We start from the raw sequence: 22,487 nt of genomic DNA, 5'->3' as shown, positions 1-22,487 counted from the left end.
ACCCGGCCTGCGGGCCCGCTCGGGCGTCGTGTGCCGCCGCCGCCGCTCAGGCCGGCCCAGGGCCCGATCGGGTGCCGTGTGCCGCTACCAGTCAGACCGGCCCTCCCCGCCCCTCAGCGAGGACGCGGCTGCGGCCTCCCGGGCCGTTCCTCCGCGGGTGCGGGGCGGAGCTGCTCCGCAGGCGGAAGCGGCGGGCGGCCATGGGGCCGCCGTGCTGCCGGTGGTTGCTGCCGCTCGGCCTCCTGCAGCTGCTGGGCGGCCCCGCCGCCGCTGCGTGCCCCTGCCAGGACCCGCAGCTCTGCCGCCCCGTCACTGGTACCAGCGACTTCGAGGTGCGCGGCCTTCGCCGGCTTCGGAACCCCCCCCCCGGGCCGTGCCGGAGGCCCGGGAGAGCGGGAGGCGCGGCGCTGCCGGCGGCGGGTCCCGGGGTGGCCCGGGCGTTACCACCGCCGCAGACACACCGTGCGCCGCCGCCTTATCTGCATTGCCCCAGTGCGAGTCGAGCAGACCTCTGAAAAGCGGGTGCAAGTGATTCACGGGGCAGTGCCGGCGCAGTGATGAGTTTGGCTTTGCAGCCCTGGGCAGCCGTTGGCGCAAGAGGGCGGCTTGGGGAGGAGTGGCCCTGCAAGCTGCTCTCTAGCGACACGAATCATTTTCCTTTTTCTAAGAGGCATGTAGAACATAATCATCCCGCTGAGAAATGTTTGGAGCTAACAAGGGTGCTTTTTACCCCTTCTCCAGGTCTTCGTGTTCGATGTGGGAAAGGAAACCTGGAAATCCTATGACTGGTCAAAAATCACAACTGTGGCAGCTTTTGGAAAGTACGATCCTGAGCTCATGTGCTATGCTCACGCTAAAAGCTCCAGGATAGTACTGAAAGGTTGGTTACGTCATGAAAATGTGGACAATTATGTGATACGTGAATAAGAACGTAATGTACATAGGGCTGTAACACATTTCACATTCAGTTTTATGCAAAGTATTAAAAATCAGTAAGGATCAATTAATAAGGGGATAATGCACACAGGACTATAACACCTAGACATTTTGCACATGCTGGTCACAGAATATTAAGGCATGGTGGCTTCTGCCACAGTCATAGCAAAACGATTCCAGTGACATCTAAATAGAAGTTCTTTAATAGGGAACACCACAGCTACAGGGAGGAAGGGAGGAACGACAAACCTTGCAGTAGAAAACTATTTGGGTCTGCTTTCTGGATGTTGTGTGCGGTACCTAAAAGGGGAAGGGACTGCAAGTCATGTTTCTTATTTTTCACTTAAATTAATCTCTCTGTACTAGAAAGTGGTTGAGTTTTTAAACATGAATGCCCAGGGAATCCGTGTAGGTAAAAATGCTGATTAGAAAGACAAAGCCTTCTTGTCAATCAGTGCTTACATGCTCTAATCAAGTTTTGTCTCCGTTGAGGCAAAGATGTAATCCAAGACCACAATGTGGAAAACAACAAAGGTTAAACTTAGAAGTGTGTTTATCAAAACAGTAAGACACAGTCCGTCTGTCTCCCTGGAAGTCCTGGAAGTAAGTTGACTTCAAGAAAGGAAATTTGCAGTAGCTAAAAAAACACTCAACAGAAGTAAGGAGATTAAAATGATAGGAAAACAATCCAAAAGGAAGTTAATTTTAAACACTGCTGCCTCCAAGAAGCTTGGTAAGCTCTTCTGAGGTGGGTTCTCAAGATTATGCTTGGGAAAAAATAACTCCTTTGTATTTTACTTATATAGGTGTTACTTTTATTTTGTAGTTATGTTAGTTGGTTTAAGGCAGACCTTTTCTTCTTTACTTCTACTGTGGTGCAAATACCTGTTAACTCTTGAAAACCTGTTGTCTAGGTGATGTACCTCTTAAGGAAATTGTTGATCCTGCTAAAAGAGCAGCGTGGATATCCCAACAAGTGGACCTTGCAAAAAGACAGTATATGGATGGAATTAACATAGATATAGAGCAAGAAGTTAATGAAACCTCCCCTGAGTATTATGCATTAACAGAGCTTGTTAAAGAAACTACAGATGCTTTTCACAGAGAAATTCCAGGATCACAGGTAATGATAATGTTCTTTATACATACTTTATGAAATGCAAGTTCTGAGAATGCTGTTCAGCATATGAATATGGAAAAATGGCAGATCTAAAGCATGATGAGCTCATGAATGGTTAATTATGAATGTTAGCTATTATATACTCTCAGAAGAATCACTGTTTTTGACCCATATGAAATTGAAGGAGAGTTTGACTGAGACCTGTAAATAGACTGTTGCTGCTGTGTGTGAACTGGCAGTTATTAGTATGGCTTAACAAATCTTTGAAAGTAGGGCAAATACAGCCTTGTGGTGCAGAAACTTGGCAATGTGTTGGTAAACCTCTCACTAAAGTTTTATGGATCTGCATCATGCTTCCTATTTTTGATCAGATGGTTTTATATTGTGTTTTTGTTTGTTATTTTGAATTCACTGATGGAGGCACTCACTGTCTATTATCTAATGTTTGCTTTATCAGCTGAGCAACTTATGTAGTTCACTGGTATCACTATGTGTTAAAACACCACAACATTTGGGAAATACTGTCTTTAGAAGTTACAGCTTTTTCTAAAGAAGTGAAATGCAAAGCATTTCACAATACTAACTTGTGCATTTTTCCTTCAGGTAACATTTGATGTGGCTTGGTCTCCAGCATGCATAGATAAAAGGTGCTACAACTACACTGGGATTGCAGATGCCTGTGACTTCTTATTTGTGATGTCATATGATGAACAGAGCCAGATCTGGACAGACTGTATTGCAAAAGCTAATGCTCCCTACCTGCAGACTTTAGTTGGTGAGGACAAAGCACCTCCCCAGGAGTCAGAACCTTTCCATTTGTTCACATGCATAGAGAAAAAAGATTGCTGTTTTGACAAGTTTTTTGGCTTTATTAAGGCTTCTGAGTGTGCTCAGAATAGGTGCTGCCCTAATGGCAAAATACTAGGTCTTTATGACACTACAGCCAGACCCTTTGTCAATTGGGTGTTGTTGCTTGTAAAGTCATTGTCAATCCCTCAGGATTGTGAAGAACACTTTTAGAGTAACAAACAGCAGACAAAGCCTGGACTTGCAAAGAACCTCAAACACTTGCCTCTTACCTGTGAACTGCTGCTATGGGCAGCTGGTCTTGAGTGTGAGCAACTAAAGCAGTTAGTGGGGTCTGAACAGAGCAGGTGCAGGAGTATGCAGGTAAAGAAGAGCTTGTGCCTTAGTCTGTCTCTGGGGATCATGCAAGTCCTATAGTAGCTCAGGCTGTAGATAGAACTAATCTAATAATAAAAACCAAGGGGAAATGCAATAATGCATCTTAATTTTTATTTCCTTGAAAACTAGGATATGAGGAGTACATTACTATGGGTATTGATCCTAAGAAGCTTGTGATGGGTGTCCCCTGGTATGGCTATGACTATGTCTGCCAAAATCTATCTAAGGTAAGATGAAGATTATTCAATTACAACTGTACTGTTAATTTTTTCCTTGGAAACTTTTTGTGATCCTGTTCTTGGGTTAGGAAATACTGTGGTCTGATGGATAAGAGCATAAAGCTGGGACTTGAGACAGAGACTTTTGCTCAGCTGATAACTACTGAGCAGTGTGTTACCAAACAAGGCACGTTACCTCTCCTTAGGCAGCCTGAACCCCGTGATACACAAGCACCATGTTTTACTAAGGAGCTATAGGTGTTATCTGAATGAGAAGAAATTGTGTCCAAAGGTACTACAACATTTGTATCTGCTTTCTCAACAGAGTCACTGAGCTCACTGCTTAAAGACTAGGGGTAAGAAACCAGTAAAGTATAGCAGTTTAGGGATAAATCATGGCACCTCAAACATTTACTTGTGAAAAATATATGAGTGAATTAAAAGGGGAAAAGATAAAGACAACTGTTTAAGTTGGATGTTCATCCAATCCTGTATTACTACAGAGCAAATAAAAATTAACTGTTTTAATATACTTCTGTCTACAAAGAGTGTCACAGATACTTGAAGAGTTGGGATTTTTGAGACCTCAATGCCTTTTGTGTCTTTGTTCTTGTCTGTATTTTGGAGTCCGATAAATCTATGTAATATGACTCATGCCTTGTGCTTTGTTTTTTTTCAGGATCATGTTTGTTCCCTCTCCAAAGTTCCCTTCCGTGGGGCTCCTTGCAGTGATGCTGCAGGGCGTCAAGTCCCCTACAGAGCAATAATGAAGCAGGTGAATAGTTCTCTTTCAGGGGTGCTGTGGGATGAGGTACAGAAGTCTCCATTTTATGAATACAAGGTAAGTGTCTCTTTATTAGACACTGTGTTGGGGAGTAAATGTTCATGAACAAATGTTCTTTGATTATATAAAGTTTTCAGGGTTTGATTCTTCCATTTTTGTTTTCTCCCTTTTTTTATGTAATAAAGGGTGGCTGGATTTCCACTCCTTGAAAGAGCAGTGCAGTGACTGAAGGAGTATCAAAGATCTTTGCTATTTTGCAGTTTTCTTGAGAGATTGCATCAAAAAGGATGTTTTGCACAAAGAAATCCTATATCTTTGTCCTTCACTTTTAGAGTTGCTTTTGTTGTTGTTTTGCTGACCAATTTAAACTAAAGCAGATTTTGAGGTGCTCTTCAAGTTTTCTAACCCAGTGGCTCTTCTACATTTGGTTCTTATGTGGACATACTGAAAGAGTCCGTGAGTGACTGTGCTTACATGAACAACACCGTGTATGCAGTTTGTCTTGTTTCTTTAGACATCATTTTTTTTCACATGTAGATTAAAAGTTGTTGTAAGCAATGGCAAGGTCAAAGCAGCAGAACTTCAATGAATTTTACCTCCTCTAAAACTGTTTATTGCTGAAGAAAACACTTAAGCTCTAACTAAATTCACCTGTTAGGTTAGACAGTGCAGCTGAGACTTCAGCTGTATTTTAGAGAATTATTAAAATACAGATTAGCTAAGTCTTTTCATCTAACTTCAGTTAAAATGTGGCATTGTTTGTAACTCATTCTACAAGTAAAAGAAGAGCCAAGTATTTGACTTCAAAATTGTATTTGCCCTGTGTGAAAAATAATTTGTAAATCAGGACAGAATCATGTTAATCTGATACTGGTGTGAATCAGCTGGTATGTGTAACTGTGCTTTTCACTGCATGTAACACAAAGCAGAACTCGATGAACTTTCATCTGTTATGTTTCTATAGATGGATAGATACTGATGCTAGTGTTTAAATGTTCATTCTAGGATTCTCTTGGTCACTTGCACCAAGTATGGTATGATGACCCTCGCAGCATCTCTCTAAAAGCAGCATATGTGAAGAATCGAGGTTTAAGAGGCATTGGCATGTGGAATGGAAATAGTCTTGACTATTCTGGAGAAGCTGTAGCAGAGCAACAAACAGAAGCAATGTGGCAAGCCCTGACACCCTAAGAAGTTTGTGAACCCTTGATTTAGAGTGATGACAATTGGGGTTTTTTGTTATGGCTTATCCTATTGTAGATTCTGACTTTATATAAATATACTACAATTACAAAACTTTGTCAACTAGCCAAATTTGTCTTGTTATTTTGTGTGCAAAGCCATATTTTTGTTCTTCAGAAAGTTCCAATATTGCTTTAGCAGTGCTTATTATTATTTTTTAAAAGACTGCTCATCTGTTTCATTTTTCGTGACTACCATAAGCTGGTTTAACTTGAATCCAGTGCATATCTGGTAACAAGTAAGACCAAGTGGATTTACAGGAGCAATCTAATCATGGTTCTCTGCTAGGGCTGCCCGGTGCAGCAGGTATTCATTCTGGGGTCACATGGTGCAGTCCCAACTTTCTGATGTCCTAACCTATATTTTAGCTAAGCCACTTTTGAATCAGATGAAACATGGAACACTGGAGGGACAGATTGTTGCTCACAGGCAACTTGATGAAACTTGTGCTTGTACTTGGAAAGAACAATGCACCTGAGGAAGAACAATCCCATGCACCAGTACAGCCTGGAGATTTGACCTGCTGAAGAGCAGCTCTGCAGAGAGAGAACTGGGAGTCCTGATTGATAATAAACTAACCATGAGCCAGAAATGTGCCCTCATGGCAAAGAAGGCCATTGGCAACCTGGGATGCATCAAGAGTGTATCCAGGGAGGTCCTTCTGCCCTGATGAGGCCTCATCTGGAGCCCTGTGTCCAGTTCTGGGCTGCCCACCTCAAGAGGGACAGGGAACTTCTGTAGAGAGTCCAGCACAGGGCCACCAAGATCAGGGGACTTGAACATCTTCTTATCAGGAAAGGCTGCAGGAACTGGGGCTGTTTAGACTGAAGAAGACTGAGGGGTGACCTTATCAACGCTTATAAATGCCTAAAGGGTGGATGTCAGAAGGATGGGGCCAATCTCTTTTTTCTGTAATGCCCAGTGGCAGGACAAGAGGTAACAGACACAGGGTTCAACACAGGAAGTTCCACTTGAACATGAGAAAAAATTTCTGTCCCTCTTGAGCTGAGGAGCCCAGAACTGGACACAGGACTCCAGATGAGGCCTCACCAGGGCAGAGTAGAGGGGGAGAAGAAGCTCCCTTGACCTGCTGCCCACACTCTTCTTGATGCATCCCAGAATGCCATTGGCTTCTTGGCCATGAAGGCACATTGCTGGCTCATGGATAGTTTATCATCCCTCAGCACTCCCAGGTCTCTCTCTGCAGAGCTGCTCTCCAGCAGTTCGACCCCCAGCCTGTACTGGTGCATGGGGTTGTTCCTTCCCAGATGCAGGACTCTGCACTTGCCCTTTTTGAACCTCATGAGTTTCCTCTCTGCCCAACTCTGAAGCCAGATGACATCCTGCTTTTGCACAGGAGTGGGCAAAGTATATGTAAAATCTCTGTTTCCATACACATCTTTACATTTTTTGCTTTTTTCTACAACTTCTTACCACACTAGATACACACAGATTTTGTGAGTAAATAAATGTTTAGGTGTAAATGTTTCAAAGTTATAAAAGATTAAAATAGCAGCTCGCTGTGCCGGGTTTGAGCCTAGGACTGGGAACCAGGGCCTATCAACCCTATTAACATTTTTGTATTGTAGCTATTTATATTAAGATATGCAATATAATCTTAGCTTGTATATAAATTCTCCCACCTTTCACATAGAAGAGACATTTATTTTTCCTGGTGTAGCTTCAGATTTGCCAACAGATTTGCTTCTATTAATGCATTTAGAAAACTAGCAGATACAAATAATGGGGAGGGTAGTCACCCCTTTTCATTTAGCTTCTCTTTCTTTAATTCTTCTTTGAACTTCCCATGATCTGACACCAACAACATGAGACCCACAGTTGCACTCCAAAAGCCTCGGACACATTTCTTGTCCTCCAAATTAGAATTCATTATCTCTGTACGTGAAATTTAGAAGATGAAAATAATACAAACCGACCAATTCATTAACCATACTGAAAAAAGGGGAATTTTGTTACCAGAAGGTATTGTAATAAACCTGAAGGAGAAATAATCAAACGCTCTGACTCCCGCACTTCCGTCTTTTTGAAAAGAATGGGCTGAGGGAATTCTATAGCTCAGATCACTGAGCAATGTTTAGCTGTTAAAACTACTCTACATGTCATTGGTTAGTGATGAATTTGTTACTTTAATTTATATTTTATAAAAACCCCACAGAGGCTGTGTAAAAACAGACTGAGTAATACAAACAAATACCTTGGAGCTTGTCCTAGGGTTTGGTCGTTTCTGACTATCTCTTGCTTCCAGCTGCAAGACTAGCTTCTGGTGGTAAAGCTCTAAATCTTGTTGCAGTTTGTTTAAAGTGTCCTCCAGTGCAGCAGTAGCTTTCTTAGTTTCAAAGTACTTCTTTTTCCATTCTCACTGTGAGGTGGGATGAGAAGCAGAAAAGACTTTGATATTGTGTAAGCCCTGCTCAGCCACAACTAAAACATTAGTCTGTTATGAACATTTTTCTCATCCTAAATCCAAACCAGTACTATACCAGCTACTAGGAAGAAAACTAACTCTATCCCAGCCAAAACCAGGACAACTGCTATGCCCACCACAGCCTTAAGTCTACAGTCTATTTAGTACTGTAAATTTATGCAAAACTTGAGCTCTGCAGGGCTCAGCTTAGTTTTATACAGAAGTCTCAAGATTATGGGAAACAGTTATTTACCTTTACACTTCACTACAATCCCTCCTGTGTTGTTTGTGTGCTGGCACCTAAATCCCCCTGTATCTGGTGTGGCAGTATTATGGCCATATATGTCCACCAATCTGAAAAGTGTCTTAAATTACTGCCTTCTTTCAAGGCATATTTTAGCAAATCAGGGCAGCTGCTTCTCAGAAACTCACCAAAAAGAACTCTTGGAGGACTATATGGTATGTAACTGAGGGTGACTGTCAGCATGGCAATCTTAGGAGAATATTAAATATAGATTGGGTCACTGTTCCTACAGAAAATGTTCTCCCTTCATACCTTGTGCATGCTTTGAAATGCACTTACGAAACTCTACAAGTCTGATAAAAATAATTCAGAGGTAGAGAAGCATCTTAAAGAACCTACAGAACCACTTTTAATCTTTGTGAAATAACCTTTATTTTACCAAACTGGGTAACACGATTTAAGATGATGCAGGAGCCATTTAGGGCTTATCCCAAGCAGGGTAAATTGGCTCTATGATACTACAGATTTGGTGTTTCAAGTACTCAAGTTTGGCTTTCTTTGCACACAACTTTGCCATGCTGCAGAGTGTAGTGTAGCCATGCCCTTAGAGAATAACTCGAAGAATTAGTTTATCTTCTTTCAACAAAGCTGCAAATGACAGTGGAGTCTCCTAGTGATTGAGCTGTATTTAAGTGCAAAAAGAATGCTCTCAAAAGCATCAAAGTGATTAAACCTTATCTCTGTATAGATGGAATGTGGCTTAGGGAGGATAACTTAAACATTAACTTGTAATTTTACAAAGAAAGTTTGGGTGTGATTTCAACAAGATTTACCTTGTTAAAAAACAAAGTTTGTCAAACTTGTCATGACAACTTGTAATGTCCATCCTATAAGCTGAATACCATTAGATGGGAGGGACAAAAAGTATTACGGAGACAATTTAACTAGATGCCCTATCAGCACAGTAAAAATCTCTGTAAACACCAGCTAAAAGCAAGTTTAGAAAAAGTCAATTGCCCTGGGCCTCAAACAGTGAAGCTGCCTGCAGTAGCTTTCAGGGTAGTGTATGTACATGGGACATAACTGGAATAGCTTATAAAAAAAAGTGGAAGGAAACATTACAACCTTCAATCTTTCCAGCATGCTGTTATATAAATAAGCCTTCTTGGAGCAAATGGTTAGCAAATTGCTCTCTCTGTAATTAAGCTCACTGACAAGGAGACAAACATTTCCACGTTAGCTTCAGTGTCATTTCTCAATCATTCCAAAATCCAAAATCAATTAAAAGCTTACCGTGGTATCTCCTCAGCTTATATTGTTCCAGTAACCCTTTGGCTTTTTTGATCAGTTCTTCTCTAGTTTTTCCCATGTGTCTTCTGTCTTTCTTCATTTGTTGCAACTGTTCTACCATCTTGTTTCCTAAAGAGATTATATTTAGCAAGTATCTGGAAGGATCAATCTAGATTTTTGTAATGCACTCATCATGAATCATGCCAAAATCACTGTCAGAGCAGGCAGCAGAAAGTACTTTATTTTAATAAACTATTTAATAAACATTTTGAAATGGCTGGTGCATTAGAAAAAGAGAAATCCAGCATTGGATGTACCCAGGCATTCATACACACACACAGACTCCACCCATTTATATGCCATGATGACATACCACTAAAACCACATATCTGAGATATATATACACTATATATAAAAATATCTTTATATATATATATATATTAAAAACTCTTGCCACATGAAGCCAAAAAAGCCTCCAAAAGACTGATTTCCTGCTCAAAATACTTTGTGATATAAACTGTAGCAAAGTCTTGCCTTAAAATCCAACTGCTGATAGGCAGGACATAATCTCAGATTTTCCCCAGCCTGTAACCATAGGTCTATCAGCTATCATCTCACTATCCCCCATAACCACAGAGGAGGATCCTCAGCAATACTACCAGTGGTTTTCTTTGTTCCATTCTCATTTAAGCCAGTAGTATTTTGTCCAATCTCCCTTCTTTTCTTCTTCCAGCTCAAGTCCACAAGCTGGGTTTTCTAGCACTTGGAACCTGCCATGCTCTACAAACATGTTGCCCATGCCATCATATGCCCATGAAATTAAAAATTCCTGGAATTTTCCAACCACAACTTACAAGTTGTAATAAAAATGTGAATGAATGTATGTACAAATTCTTTCACAAAACAGGTATTTCTGTCTTCATTAACTATTCAGTCTTGACTAAATGTTCACTTCCCTGCAACTTCTTGGAATCATATACTCACTTGTTTCCTGAATTGCAGGAGCTGGATTTACAGAAAGTGACAGAAAAGGTGGACTAAGAGGTGAAACATATTCTTTCAGACAAGTAAGAGGATTTTGCTTGTTTTCTTCTGTCTATAGAGTCAGAAGACACAACTGTAAGTACATAACTCATAATCCTGAATAGTTACATTAAATACATGCCCTGAAAGTGGCCTGGGTGAATGGGAGGGTAAATTGAAATTCTATATATAAGCTTTTTTATTCTGTTACCAGTACAAACAGGATACTAAATGCCAAATGGCTGGGCCTCTGCAAATAAAATCAGAACACTGAACACTTACATCGCAGAGAACATGCAGACCAAAACAAAGACTATTGCTCATTATCCATGTCCATAACTCCACAAGGTACTGCTACTTCCATGCAAGACCAGACATCTGGCTCATTGTTTGTGAAGCCTGAACTGCCAATTTCTAAACTCAAATATACACTAGCATATTTTCAGTTTCATTATTGGTTTCGTAAGTCTCCACAGGAGCTCACAGGTGACCATTAACAGCGATGGCAAATACGCCCTGTGGTTGCCTGGGCTTATTCTGATGCTATGACTACACTGTATCTATGTTTTAAAGGATTTTATAGTTTTTATCAGAAATTCTGATTGGCTTGAGAGAAGATAAATGTATCCCATAGGAACCATGAAATCATAAAAATGTCACCAATATAAACAATAAAATGTTACTGTCAAGAAAGTGTAAAAAAAATCCAGCTCTCACAAATAAGACTGAGATAGTTATTGTATATGTAGCTCCTGTTAAATTGTAACCAGGGGTATAACTTTTGGTGATTTCACTGTTGAAAGATGGCTGGTTTTTCATTATCAAATCTGCTAAGTAGCAGTGCATGAATTACATTTTCTCAAATACTTGCAAGCCTAAATTTGAGTATTTCATATTTCTAATGAGTTACCACTCTTATAAAATCAGACTGTTTATAGGTGGAGGATGATATTTATTACTCAAGATTACTAAGAATATGTTACCTTGAAAAACACACCTGATTATCCAGCTTTTCACTAGGATCAGCTACAGAATTGTTAGTTCTGTGTGGCTGCAAGCTCAAGATAAAATCAAAGAAGCAAGTGAAAAGTAACGTAATGAAATGGGTTTTCCACATTTTCTTCATTTACTTCACATCTGTAAAATAAGTTTCTAGCTATGAATTAATATTATCCATTATTTTAACAGAATCATTTACTAACCTTTGGGTTTTGTGTACATATTCTGTGATTTGGTCTTCTTTTAAGAATTCCAGTGTCCCGTGTGTTGTCTCTTCTTAGTTCAGTATCCTTCTGGTGGTTGTCATTTTCCACGTTCATTAGTTCTATGACAAGAGATAGGTAACACTCAGAAAATTCAAGCTGTTTTGACTGTCAGTGCCTGGACTTTCCATTCTGTATTAGAAATTCAGTGAATCTATCCAATAAACAATGTTATCTCTGGGGTTTGGAAATGTGTGAACAACATAAGAAAGAATGGGGAAAAAGGTATTTCTGCTTTGAGACCTTGTATCTAACTAATTCTGGTGAATATCACAGATAAGAAATCCACTTAATTATTTCACTATCCCTACATTAATTCTGTATCTAACACTTTCTGCCTATCAGAGATCAAAGATCTCCTACAAACTGGAGCCAGCAAAGAAAGTGAGAGCAAAATGGTTTGTGTTTAAATGTTGATGAATAAATGTTACCTGCTTTAAAATATATACAATAAATATTTCAAAAGGAAATTGCTGACAGAATTTTACTACTAAAAAAAATCATACATCCTTTGTCATCCAAAATAAAGTTCTGGAAAACTCTTCAGTTCTATATTTCCATATATATATTAGTATATTAAGTGGTCTCATACTTAATATTGGCTAACATGGAGAGACAAAGCTATTTTTGACAGATTATGATCGGAAACTGAAACTACTGAAGAGTCACCTGTGAAAGGCCTTATGTAACACTCTCCAGACATATCTCAAAGAACACAATATACAAATTTTTGTTTCATTAATCCAAGTGCTGTATATCCAAAAAATCATTCTAACTGAAACCTGTAAGGTGCTCATATCTATGAAAAATTGACTACTGTCTCATTTAATAATTACTCATTGAAAATTTGCAATAGAATAAAGCCCATTTTGTTCCATTAACTGTAAAATTCTACTAGAATATTATGACTTATCTTTCAAAAGTACTTCCCCAAAAACAATATATGTTATACTTTTTATGCTAATATAGCAGTAGTCATCAAAATCCAATTTTTTTCTGTCACATTACTTTTTTGGTAATCTACAAATTTTGGTAAACTATGAATTTAGGAATACTAAGAACATTATATAACCATTCAGGGACTTAATGACTCTCAGTATTCACAAGACACTCCATTTTAAATGAAGTAGTAGTTGAAAGATCTCTTCCAAACAACATTTTCTATTTTGGCAAAGAACTACTATTGAATAAATGTGTGCTTTAAACCCCTCCATACTTTCATTTTCACTTTAGTCTGCTCAAAGAGTTCTCTCACCTCTCAGTTTTAGGAATGACACTGTTCAATAGCATATAAACAAATATTATGTGGGAGAGAGGGAAGGAAACACTTCCTCTTCAGTAGTAACATAGCCATAGATAAGATGACAATGAAAATTGAAGTGAATAAATGTTTTTCTTGATATATAGATAACAAGATCTTTGTTATTTAAAATTGCTGTTGAATTATGGGATCATTATCCTCCAATCACTACAGTATCTGCTTAATATTTTCTTCATATAAATAAGATTAGACAACTGCATCAACTACAGTGAAGCATATCCCTATATCAATACATGATGATGAAGGACATATCCAAAGTAAAATGACAGCTCTTTGAAAGATATGATCGTTACTTTAAAAATTAGAATACTGTTCTGACAGCAATATTCCAATTCAAGCTTTAACTATAAAGTTCTTAACTTTACTCTGTCAACTTTCTAAAACGTATGCTTTAGCAAAAAGATGACAATGAACAGTTGTATTCTTTTGACATTTAATGTGATTTGGGGTGTTTGCTTACTCTGGCCTTCTTCATCACTGTGGTTTACACAAAGTGTAAGCACAGTTTCTTTGCCTTTGTCATCCCTCTGAGGAGTGTTATGCTCTTTTTGATTTTGGCTGAGATGATTTTTCTGAGAGGTCTGTAATATTGTATCACTCCTTCCAGACTACCAGCTTGCAGGATTTGAATGACTTGTTGTGAAGAGTGAGCCATTGGATCCATTTCGATCTACATATTAATTGATATTAGAAAACAGAGTTATTATTTTAGTGTAAATCCTAATCATAATCTTTATTCTTTTCCTTCTTCACCATCCTGCTTCACTCTGCTGGTTGAACTTACCTTCTTCTCTAAACTGTATTTATTTTTCTTGAATCCTGTTGTCACGATCTTGCTCATGTTTTGTGTGCAAAAGTGGAACAAGTTCTTTCTCACCCCATCCCACAGGATTGCACACTTCCTGATTTTCTAGCTGATGACTGCTTTCCATGTTTTCTAAAAGTTGCTTACTTCTTCCAGGTGTTTCTTGGGGAAGACTGAACAATCCTGATCCATGACCAAACCTATTAGCTTCTGCATTGAAGTGATGTCTTTGTTGAATTGATGGTGACAATGGATCTTCAAAGTATTCCACTCCGGGTAACAAATATAATTCAGGATGAAGTGCCTAGAATGTGCAGTATATTCACCAGACAAGACAAAAGAGGATATGTGAAAAGTTTCTAAAAATGATACCTTAAAAGCTATTCAATACATATGTAAGGAGGAGCAAATGACTTCAGTTCCAGTTCTGTTTCTTGCTTTGCATTCACCTTGGAAGATAAAGAACAGAAGCATAACCAATAAGATACATTTTTTATCACTAATGTTCCATATCACTTAATTTGCATATTCAATCATCATCATCTTCACATGGCATCTTTTTTTGTAACCTTCCATAATGGCCTCATGGGGAAGAAGGAAGACAGACTATTGTTCTGTTTCCTGACATGGTACCAAAACTTTGTCTATTTTACCATCCTCTGAATCAGACTCACCAGGGTGCACACATGCACTGAGTATTTTTTTTTTTTATCCTTTGCACTTTCTCTTATTTTTCAAGGGACTTGATCCAACAGTCACAGCACAAGAAAGTCTTTGACTTTCTTTAACAAAAGTTGCTTCAAGCTGAAAATCAATAGCAATGCTGAACCTCACGTAATTTTCTCTATTTACTTGATACGGTACTGCAACATATATAATGTGTATATATATATATATAAAAAATCTACTACTTTCCCATGTCCTCATGTATTTATTGTCTTGATATTCTTTGTGTGAGATATAATTTCAGATTTCAACACTTTTCCTAAAAGCAAAGCCTAAGATAAACAATGTATATTTGAAAGATGTGCTTCAACACACAAAAATCCCCCAAACAAAAACAAAAAGAAGATTGGGAGATCCCTTTTTTCTATTGTATCAAGGGGTGATGGGATGAAGCTGGAACACAAAATGTTCCACTTAAATATAAGAAAAAACTATTTTACTGTTGAGGTGAGGGAGCCCTGGCAAGGGCTGCCCAGGGAGGGTGTGGAGGCTCCTTCCTTGGAGGTCTTCAAGACCCGCCTGGACACGTTCCTGTGTGACCTGATCTAGATGAACCTGCTTCTGCAGGGGGGGTGGACTAGATGATCTCTAAAGCTCCCTTCCAACCCCTGCCATTCCATGATTCTATGAAAAAGGAAATCTGAGCTCATATATAAATAATGAAATTGAAATAAACTTTGGGCCAAATTCTATTCTCAGTAATGGTCAAGCTATTGATTCACTGTTGGAGATACAGGCTACATGCAAAAAAAAGAGCAAACAAACACTATTTTGGTTTACTTTTCATTTAAAGATCATTACTTGAAAGTAGGATACAACTCTTAGTACTGCTTACATTGTTTCTGTTGTGAAACAGAGATGAGGGGGAAAAAACTCACTCAACAAATATTTAATCAAGCCGATGTAATTTGATGAGGTTGCCTTGACCCTAAACAACAAATAAACCAGTTAGTTGGTTCAGTGCTTTACACGTTGTTATAAAGTTAAACATCAAGCAACAGTAAATACTCAAAATTACATCTTCACTTTGTCACTAAAAATCTCCTGTTGTATTTACCAGTATCTTTTATTCTCTATTAAAGTAAAACACTGTATTAATTTCTTGACCTTCTAAAAGAAGCTGGAAAATGTTTCTATTTATCTCAGAAACACCAGTGGGAAAGAAAAGATACCATCTTACTTATCATCACACAATTAAAAATGCCTGAATTCTTTGAAGACATGTGCATTTTCAGATTTAGGTTGTACTGCAGTCTTTTTCATGTTTTTCCACCTAGTTTTTGCATATTACTCAGCATTTATTCTAGTCTTCTGCGTGAGCCATTTTAGTGATAACTCGACTACAAATGAAATAAAGAGTGGCATCAAACTTCCAGCCTGGAATTAATTTCCAAATCCACGAGAAACATACAAAATGAGAGGTGAAAAATGATTCTATATTTATGTGCATAACATAAGTCTTTGTGCAAGAACAAACTTTCAGTTGGACTGATATCCAAATTTATTTAATCTTTAGCTATAGTTTATAAGATAAATATATAGATAGCCAATGTGAGGAACAATTCTGATTCAGAGATGTAAGGTTTTTATTACATACATGTCAGGCTGTATTACTGGGCTAATTAGTGTAACACAAATGTACATTCACATAAGTTTTAAGTCAGAGACTGATCTTTTAAAGGCTTTTGGACAGGTCACCGGAGGAACCATCAGAGGAACTCTGACTTACTTAGCTTCCATTCCAAAGTCTTCAACTGTCATATTCCTAACCATGTCCTGGCCATAATGACCTTAGGGAGATTTATTTATTTTAATGCAACCAGATTTGTCACATTTAATCCACTGAGTTATGAAAACTAGCATCTTTTCACTGGATGGCAGCTAATCTGATGCTTTAAAGAACGTTCTAATACTCTTATCCAGTTGTGTTTTTGTATTTGGGGAAATAGATGCATTCTGACCAAAGCTTATGCTCCAGCATGCTTAAGAACAAATGGTAATAGTGCTCCTAAAATTATCTCCTTTTTCTAGTCACATTATCTAACCTGCAGGAACTAAACCTTTGGTTTGTATTTTAAAGCAGAAAAACACTAAAGAAACTCAACTTACCACTGCCAGTTTTTTCCCAATGCATTTTAAAAACTTGAATTTATCCACAACTGCAACTCCACTCAGGTACTCTCCAAGCTTCTCCCGTAGCACTCTTAATGTGATGTGAGGAGACACCCTAGAATGTTGTTATTCATTAATACATCTGTAAGATCAAATAATGATGGCTAAGACTTAGTAAGAGGGGGAAGATAATGCTATATACATATTGGCTTGCATGGTCAGAATGACCGAAAAAGGGAACTATTTCCTAGGATTGAATCTAATTACATACAGGCCAGAGAGTCTTGGCATGGTAGAGCCAGAACATTGTATCATGTTATTGTAGAATCTCTTAAAAGGGCTGTTGTAACAGAGTAGACTCTCTTACAAGGGCTGTAGCAATATCCATATTTTAGGAACCCCATACAAAGGGGGAACATGTAAGTTGCTGAAATTTGAAAATGACTCCTTCAGAATGCTCTTGCTCATTTGCAGATGAATAACAAAATCATTGGAAACTACAGTCAAGTATTTCCATACAGGAGACAAAGTTTCATAGGACCAGGACTGTAGAACATATCCCTTCAAGCACTAAAGCTCAGAAGACACTTCATCACAGTCCACTTTAAGTTGCAAGCACATTCCTTTGATTTTGTGTTCTCCAATGCAAATTTGCAGTTGGGTGTGTGCATGTGTACATGCAAGTGTATTTTAAATCAAAACCAAACACTGCAGTGTGAATATTTCCATCATAGTTTGAGGGTGAGAGAACTGATGCAAATACAAATTGCATCATGTAATGTACTACTTGAAACCACGCTAATATTAAAGTAATGAGCTCAGCATAAAGTATAAAAAGCATCTCCTCAGAACACAGCCAAATGTGCAGGAGGCACGCAATGCTCTGCAGCATAACATAAGCAAATGCTTCTATGCTGACAAATAAAAGAAACCAGGGAACAAATTCAGGCCTTAAGACTTAATCACCCATGCTGATTAAGTGGTAGTATGTTACCCAGCATGATTTTGGCCCAGGCAGCTACCACTCTTGAAGCAATGCACAGTCATAGCTTGGGGGATAGCACATGCCATTCTCATTAAACAGTATAGATAAGAACATGCTGTCCCTTCAACTTTGACAAGTCTTCAACATTAACCTGTCAGGGTTTGTTTGCAAAACCAACTATCTTGGTTTTATTTCAAACAGCCCCATATGAGTTAGTTTCATGCTCTAGGTATGTAAAGCAGCCCTCAGTTTCATCTCATAAACACAGTGCTTCAGTGGGCCACAAAGCTTCCCTTACATTATTTTAAACACCCTGAACTTAGAGGACTCTCCTCAAGGTCATAAATCTGCCATGGAGCACAGGCATGCAGTCAAAGAAAGCAAAGTCTGCAAAGTGAATATATCTAGGCCACATTGCTTGGTCCCTGTACATTTATCGCCTATTTATTTCCTCCCCAGTCATTTTTTGCCCACACTTGCTGCAGATATTAACCCTAATATTGTTTATTTCAAATGCATTAAAAAATACATGAAAGATGGATACAGAATTCAACACACATCCTCCCAAAGTCTTATATGAGAACAGAAGTGATCTGTAATTCAAATACCTCTTATTCACTATCATTTCTTTGAGTTGATGTCTCAGAGAAGATATGTCCCTTGAACAGGTCTTCTGAAATCCAACCACCACAAGCTCTTTCAGAGGAAATTCTAACCTTCCACATCCTTCACTGATAATGCTCGTCCAAACCAGCAAGGAAATCTAAATCTAAGGCATTATGAATAGCAGGGAAAACATCTACGTAACTACAATGTATCATGGAAGAAAATTGTCTAGGTATACTGAATCTGAGATTTGGGCAGAAATTTATCTGAAAACTATTTGTCAGTGTAGCTGCCAGGAACATTTAATCGTGTATTTATTGCTGCCACTGGCTAGTAGAAGACTAGTCACATCTCAGCCATTTGCTTCAGGCTGTTCCTTTATAAGTAATGCAAACTAGAGTGCAGCCATGTCATCTATAAATAACAAAAGTATGGCTTCTGTGGGGAGGAATGGGGAATAAATAAAAGATCAGAGGCTGAGAAATCAAGTTCATGGGAACAAGAACTCAGAGCCATACAATATTTTCCTCTAATTTCATAGTTAATGGAAGTGGCCTGTACTTAGACCTAGGAATCCTCTGTTGACTCAGACAGTACTAGGATTGTCAAGCTGCCTGGACCATGCTATCAATATCCAAACAGCATTAGCACCAGTAAGGCTGCTGATTGGTCCCTCTCCTGGGTTACGAGAGAAGTTTTATCTGCTTTTTAAAGATAGTGGTGCACTGATTGGGTGCTAGCTAATGCTAGTGTACTGAACCACTGCATGGTACCCACAGAATAATTCATTATCAACTATTTAAGACTCATTAACAAGCAACAAATAATCAGATATAAACTCACCAAAACCAATGAGAATCCTAGTTTAAGTTGATGTCCCAGAATTAAGCCTTATGAAATAAATTCACACTAGAGAATAGAGGGAAGCGACAGATGTCCAGTCACATGAAATTATTTGAAGTTATCATTCCAGTCGTGTATTTTGCACCTCTGCTGAAGATTAGAACAGCAAATGATGGGTACATGCACTTATTCCCTCTGATTTTTAGCAGCACTTCCACAACAGAAGCTGCAAGAATGAATACATTCTGCTCTACATGCTCATATCTGACTGCTGTCAATCTTTTCAGCTACACAGTGTATTGTTTTAAGTGGACAATAAAATCCAAAATTTAAATAAATTAAAACCCACATTCCCTGCAGTTTAAGCTAAACTGACAGGTTTCATAGAATCATAGAATCATAGAATGGTAGGGTTAGAAGGGACCTTTAGAGATCATTTGGTCCAAAACCCCTGCAGAAGCAGGTCAACCTAGATCAGGTCACACAGGAACATGTCCAGGCGGGTCTTGAAGACCTCCAAGGAAGGAGATTCCACACACTCCCTGGGCAGCCTGTGCCAGGGCTCCCTCATCTGAAAAGTAAAGTAGTTCTTTCTTATATGTAAATGGAACTTTTTGTGTTCCAGCTTCATCCCATTACCCCTTGTCCTGTTGTTAGATACCATAGAAACAAGGGATGTCCCAACCTCCTGATATCCACCATTTAGATATTTGTAAATGTTAATGTGATCCCCCCTCAGTCTCCTCTTTTCTAGACTGAACAGCCCCAGTTCCCACAGCCTTTCCTCATGTGAAAGATGTTCAAGTCCCCTGATCATCTTGGTGGCACTGTGCTGGACTCTCTCCAGAAGTTCTCTGTCCTTCTTGAGCTGAGGAGCCCAGAACTGGACACAGGACTCCAGATGAAGCCTCACCAGGGCAGAGTAGAGGGGGAGAAGAACCTTCCTTGACCTGCTGGCTACACTCTTGATGCACCCCAGGATGCCATTGACCTTCTTGGCCACGAGGGCACATTGCTGGCTCATGGTTAGTTTATAATCAACCAGACTCCCAGGTCTCTCTCTGCAGAGCTGCTCTCTAGCAGGTCAATCCCCAGCCTGTACTGGTGCATGGGGTTGTTCCTTCCCAGATGCAGGACTCTGCACTTGGCCTTTTTGAACCTCATGAGTTTCCTCTCTGCCCAACTCTGAAGCCAGACGACATCCTGCTTTTGCACAGGAGTGGGCAAAGTATATGTAAAATCTCTGTTTCCATACACATCTTTACATTTTTTGCTTTTTTCTACAACTTCTTACCACACTAGATACACACAGATTTTGTGAGTAAATAAATGTTTAGGTGTAAATGTTTCAAAGTTATAAAAGATTAAAATAGCAGCTCGCTGTGCCAGGTTTGAGCCTAGGACTGGGAACCAGGGTATTCTTTCACCAAGTCCTCTAAAGAACTACCTGAGAGCACACATAACACATTGTGTGTGTCTGTCAGAAATACTACTGAAAAAGCAAGAAGAAATGCTGATAGTTAAATGAGCTGTAATGCTTCCCCTTGAGAAATGTGGCTTAAGCTCTTTCTTTTGCTTGAGAGAGCTCACATTGTCACACCCTTGTTCTGGAGAACTGACAGGCTATCCTGTCTGCATCAAACCACTCTCTCTTGGAAACTGGCTCATTGCCAAAAAGAAAGTAAGCTTTTGATAATGAGGCTCAGAGAGACAGAAAGAATGTAAGACTGTGATGTTAGAACATAAATTATTCTGCAGAAATACTAGTACTGCTCTCAAAGCGTATTTAGATGTTCTATCACCAAGTGCTGCGATGTTGCCAAGATTGATATGGTCCAAATAAAGATAACACTAGTCATAAGCACTGCTTATCCTCCAGAAATTATTAGGAAACAAGTCTCTTCTGACAGATGTAATTGTGCTCTATAAAGCAACAGTTGGACTAAATGACTGAAGGGCAAAGTAAAGGACCGACCACGAACATGAAGACTAAGAGAGTACTCACCTTATAAATCCAACTGAGATAAATTTGCTAGTAAGAGCTACAGGAATGGTATTCAGCTTGAAATTCCACACTTCTTCTGGGACATAAAAGACGTGGAGCTCCACCAACTAAACAAAGATCAGATGATCATAATTGTAGATACATTATCAACCTCTTGGATATGTTTTGTTTCAGTTACATGAACTTTCAATTTCTGTAGGCAGGAATGGTTTCTTTGATGTTAGACACAGCCTGGAAGACTGAGGCTCTATCTGATAATGATGACTAGATAGTGAGAATAGTGATGAGCAGAGCAATTTGTGACTAAATGCCAGCTGACAGCATCAAAATAAGTAACATTAGAACAAGTTCAACAATGGAAATGAGAGAAAAGAGAGCCTGTGTTACTGCTGCAAGTCACTGTGGCACCAATACATAGAACTTACTAAAAGCAGTTGATACCTTGGAATGTGTCATGGTTACAGGAACACTTCAGCTGAAATCCTACCTTTGTCCATCTCATAAAAAATGCAAAGCTCTGAAAGCTTAATCCAAACAACACCACAACCTGACCTTGCCAGCAAGAAGGAAATTCAAAATATTTCTGACAGTTGTTTAATAACATTAGGTACCTTGGAAGCACAGAAATGCCCCTAGCAATGTCTGCAAAAAGAATAACTAAGCCTGCGGTGAGCAAGGTTCATTTAAATCATGTTCAAACTTGGGGTACTTGTGGGACTGTTCATGTCTTGACATTTTTAGCAAAATTCGGATGGTATTGCCAAGGACCATTCACTTCCCTACAGCTAGAAGCCATGCAAATAAGCTGTGTTACATTGAGTAACTCAACAATTGCAGAAATATTTAAACTAGAAAAGAGTGCTTTCTATTTTTAAGCTATGTTAAAAGCACGATTTTTCTTTCCTCTCAGGTGTCCTAGAAACAGTGCAGTGTCACTTACTTTAGTATCTTTTATTTTAACTTGTGAAGTGCAAAAAATCTTTGTGAAAAAGTGCAAAATCTCTCACCTGTGGTGTTCAAGGCCTCATTGGGCTGAGCAACATGTCCGTCCCTGTACTTGATCACACCAAATACCAAGTGGACTTTCTAATTTTCTTTTTGATCAAAAGATAAGAATCATTATAATCTATCATGAGAAAAGTTACTCCATTAGTATCCTTTGTTTCCATTTACTGTACTTTTCATTTATGAAAATGGAAGAGTGGTTCCTGTGCAGAGGTAGAAAGCTTCCAGCTACCTGCAGACAAACAGACTCAACCACACCTTCTTACACAAGCTTCACCTAAGTAACTGGAGGAATTGCTAAATCACAGCCCTGCAGCTCTGAGAAATCTGCCTTGGAGTATTTCCTCTTA

The 22,487-nt window shown here is 39.0% G+C and overlaps 2 protein-coding genes across 2 annotated transcripts; one reads left to right on the top strand and one right to left on the bottom strand.

The window, feature by feature from the left end:
• The first annotated feature begins 156 nt into the window (after nt 1-156).
• Nucleotides 157-5,539, top strand: CTBS (chitobiase). The gene is made up of 7 exons (XM_062004141.1): nt 157-332; nt 742-880; nt 1,851-2,059; nt 2,660-2,831; nt 3,371-3,468; nt 4,139-4,300; nt 5,249-5,539. The coding sequence occupies exons 1-7, from the start codon at nt 201-203 to the stop codon at nt 5,432-5,434; spliced, it is 1,098 nt and encodes a 365-aa protein (XP_061860125.1). The 5' UTR covers nt 157-200; the 3' UTR covers nt 5,435-5,539.
• Nucleotides 5,540-7,428: 1,889 nt separating this feature from the next.
• On the bottom strand, nt 7,429-21,588 carry SPATA1 (spermatogenesis associated 1). The gene is given in 12 exon segments (XM_062004346.1): nt 7,429-7,861; nt 9,448-9,573; nt 10,429-10,540; nt 11,465-11,525; nt 11,670-11,714; nt 11,716-11,791; nt 13,511-13,720; nt 13,835-14,159; nt 14,251-14,304; nt 16,691-16,808; nt 21,133-21,239; nt 21,574-21,588. Coding segments are annotated over 12 exon segments (1,473 nt in total). The 3' UTR covers nt 7,429-7,637.
• Nucleotides 21,589-22,487: the final 899 nt, after the last annotated feature.

This window comes from Colius striatus, chromosome 10, assembly GCF_028858725.1.
Source record: "Colius striatus isolate bColStr4 chromosome 10, bColStr4.1.hap1, whole genome shotgun sequence".
Lineage (NCBI taxonomy): Eukaryota > Metazoa > Chordata > Aves > Coliiformes > Coliidae > Colius > Colius striatus.
This window is presented reverse-complemented; position numbering and strand designations above follow the sequence as displayed.

Bases quoted from the DNA above. Each gene is read 5' to 3' on its own strand.
- CTBS (XM_062004141.1), top strand. From the start codon at position 201: ATGGGGCCGCCGTGCTGCCGGTGGTTGCTGCCGCTCGGCCTCCTGCAG. The intron at 881-1,850 runs GTTGGTTACGTC...CCTGTTGTCTAG, and splicing joins CTCCAGGATAGTACTGAAAG to GTGATGTACCTCTTAAGGAA. The intron at 3,469-4,138 runs GTAAGATGAAGA...GTTTTTTTTCAG, and splicing joins TCTGCCAAAATCTATCTAAG to GATCATGTTTGTTCCCTCTC.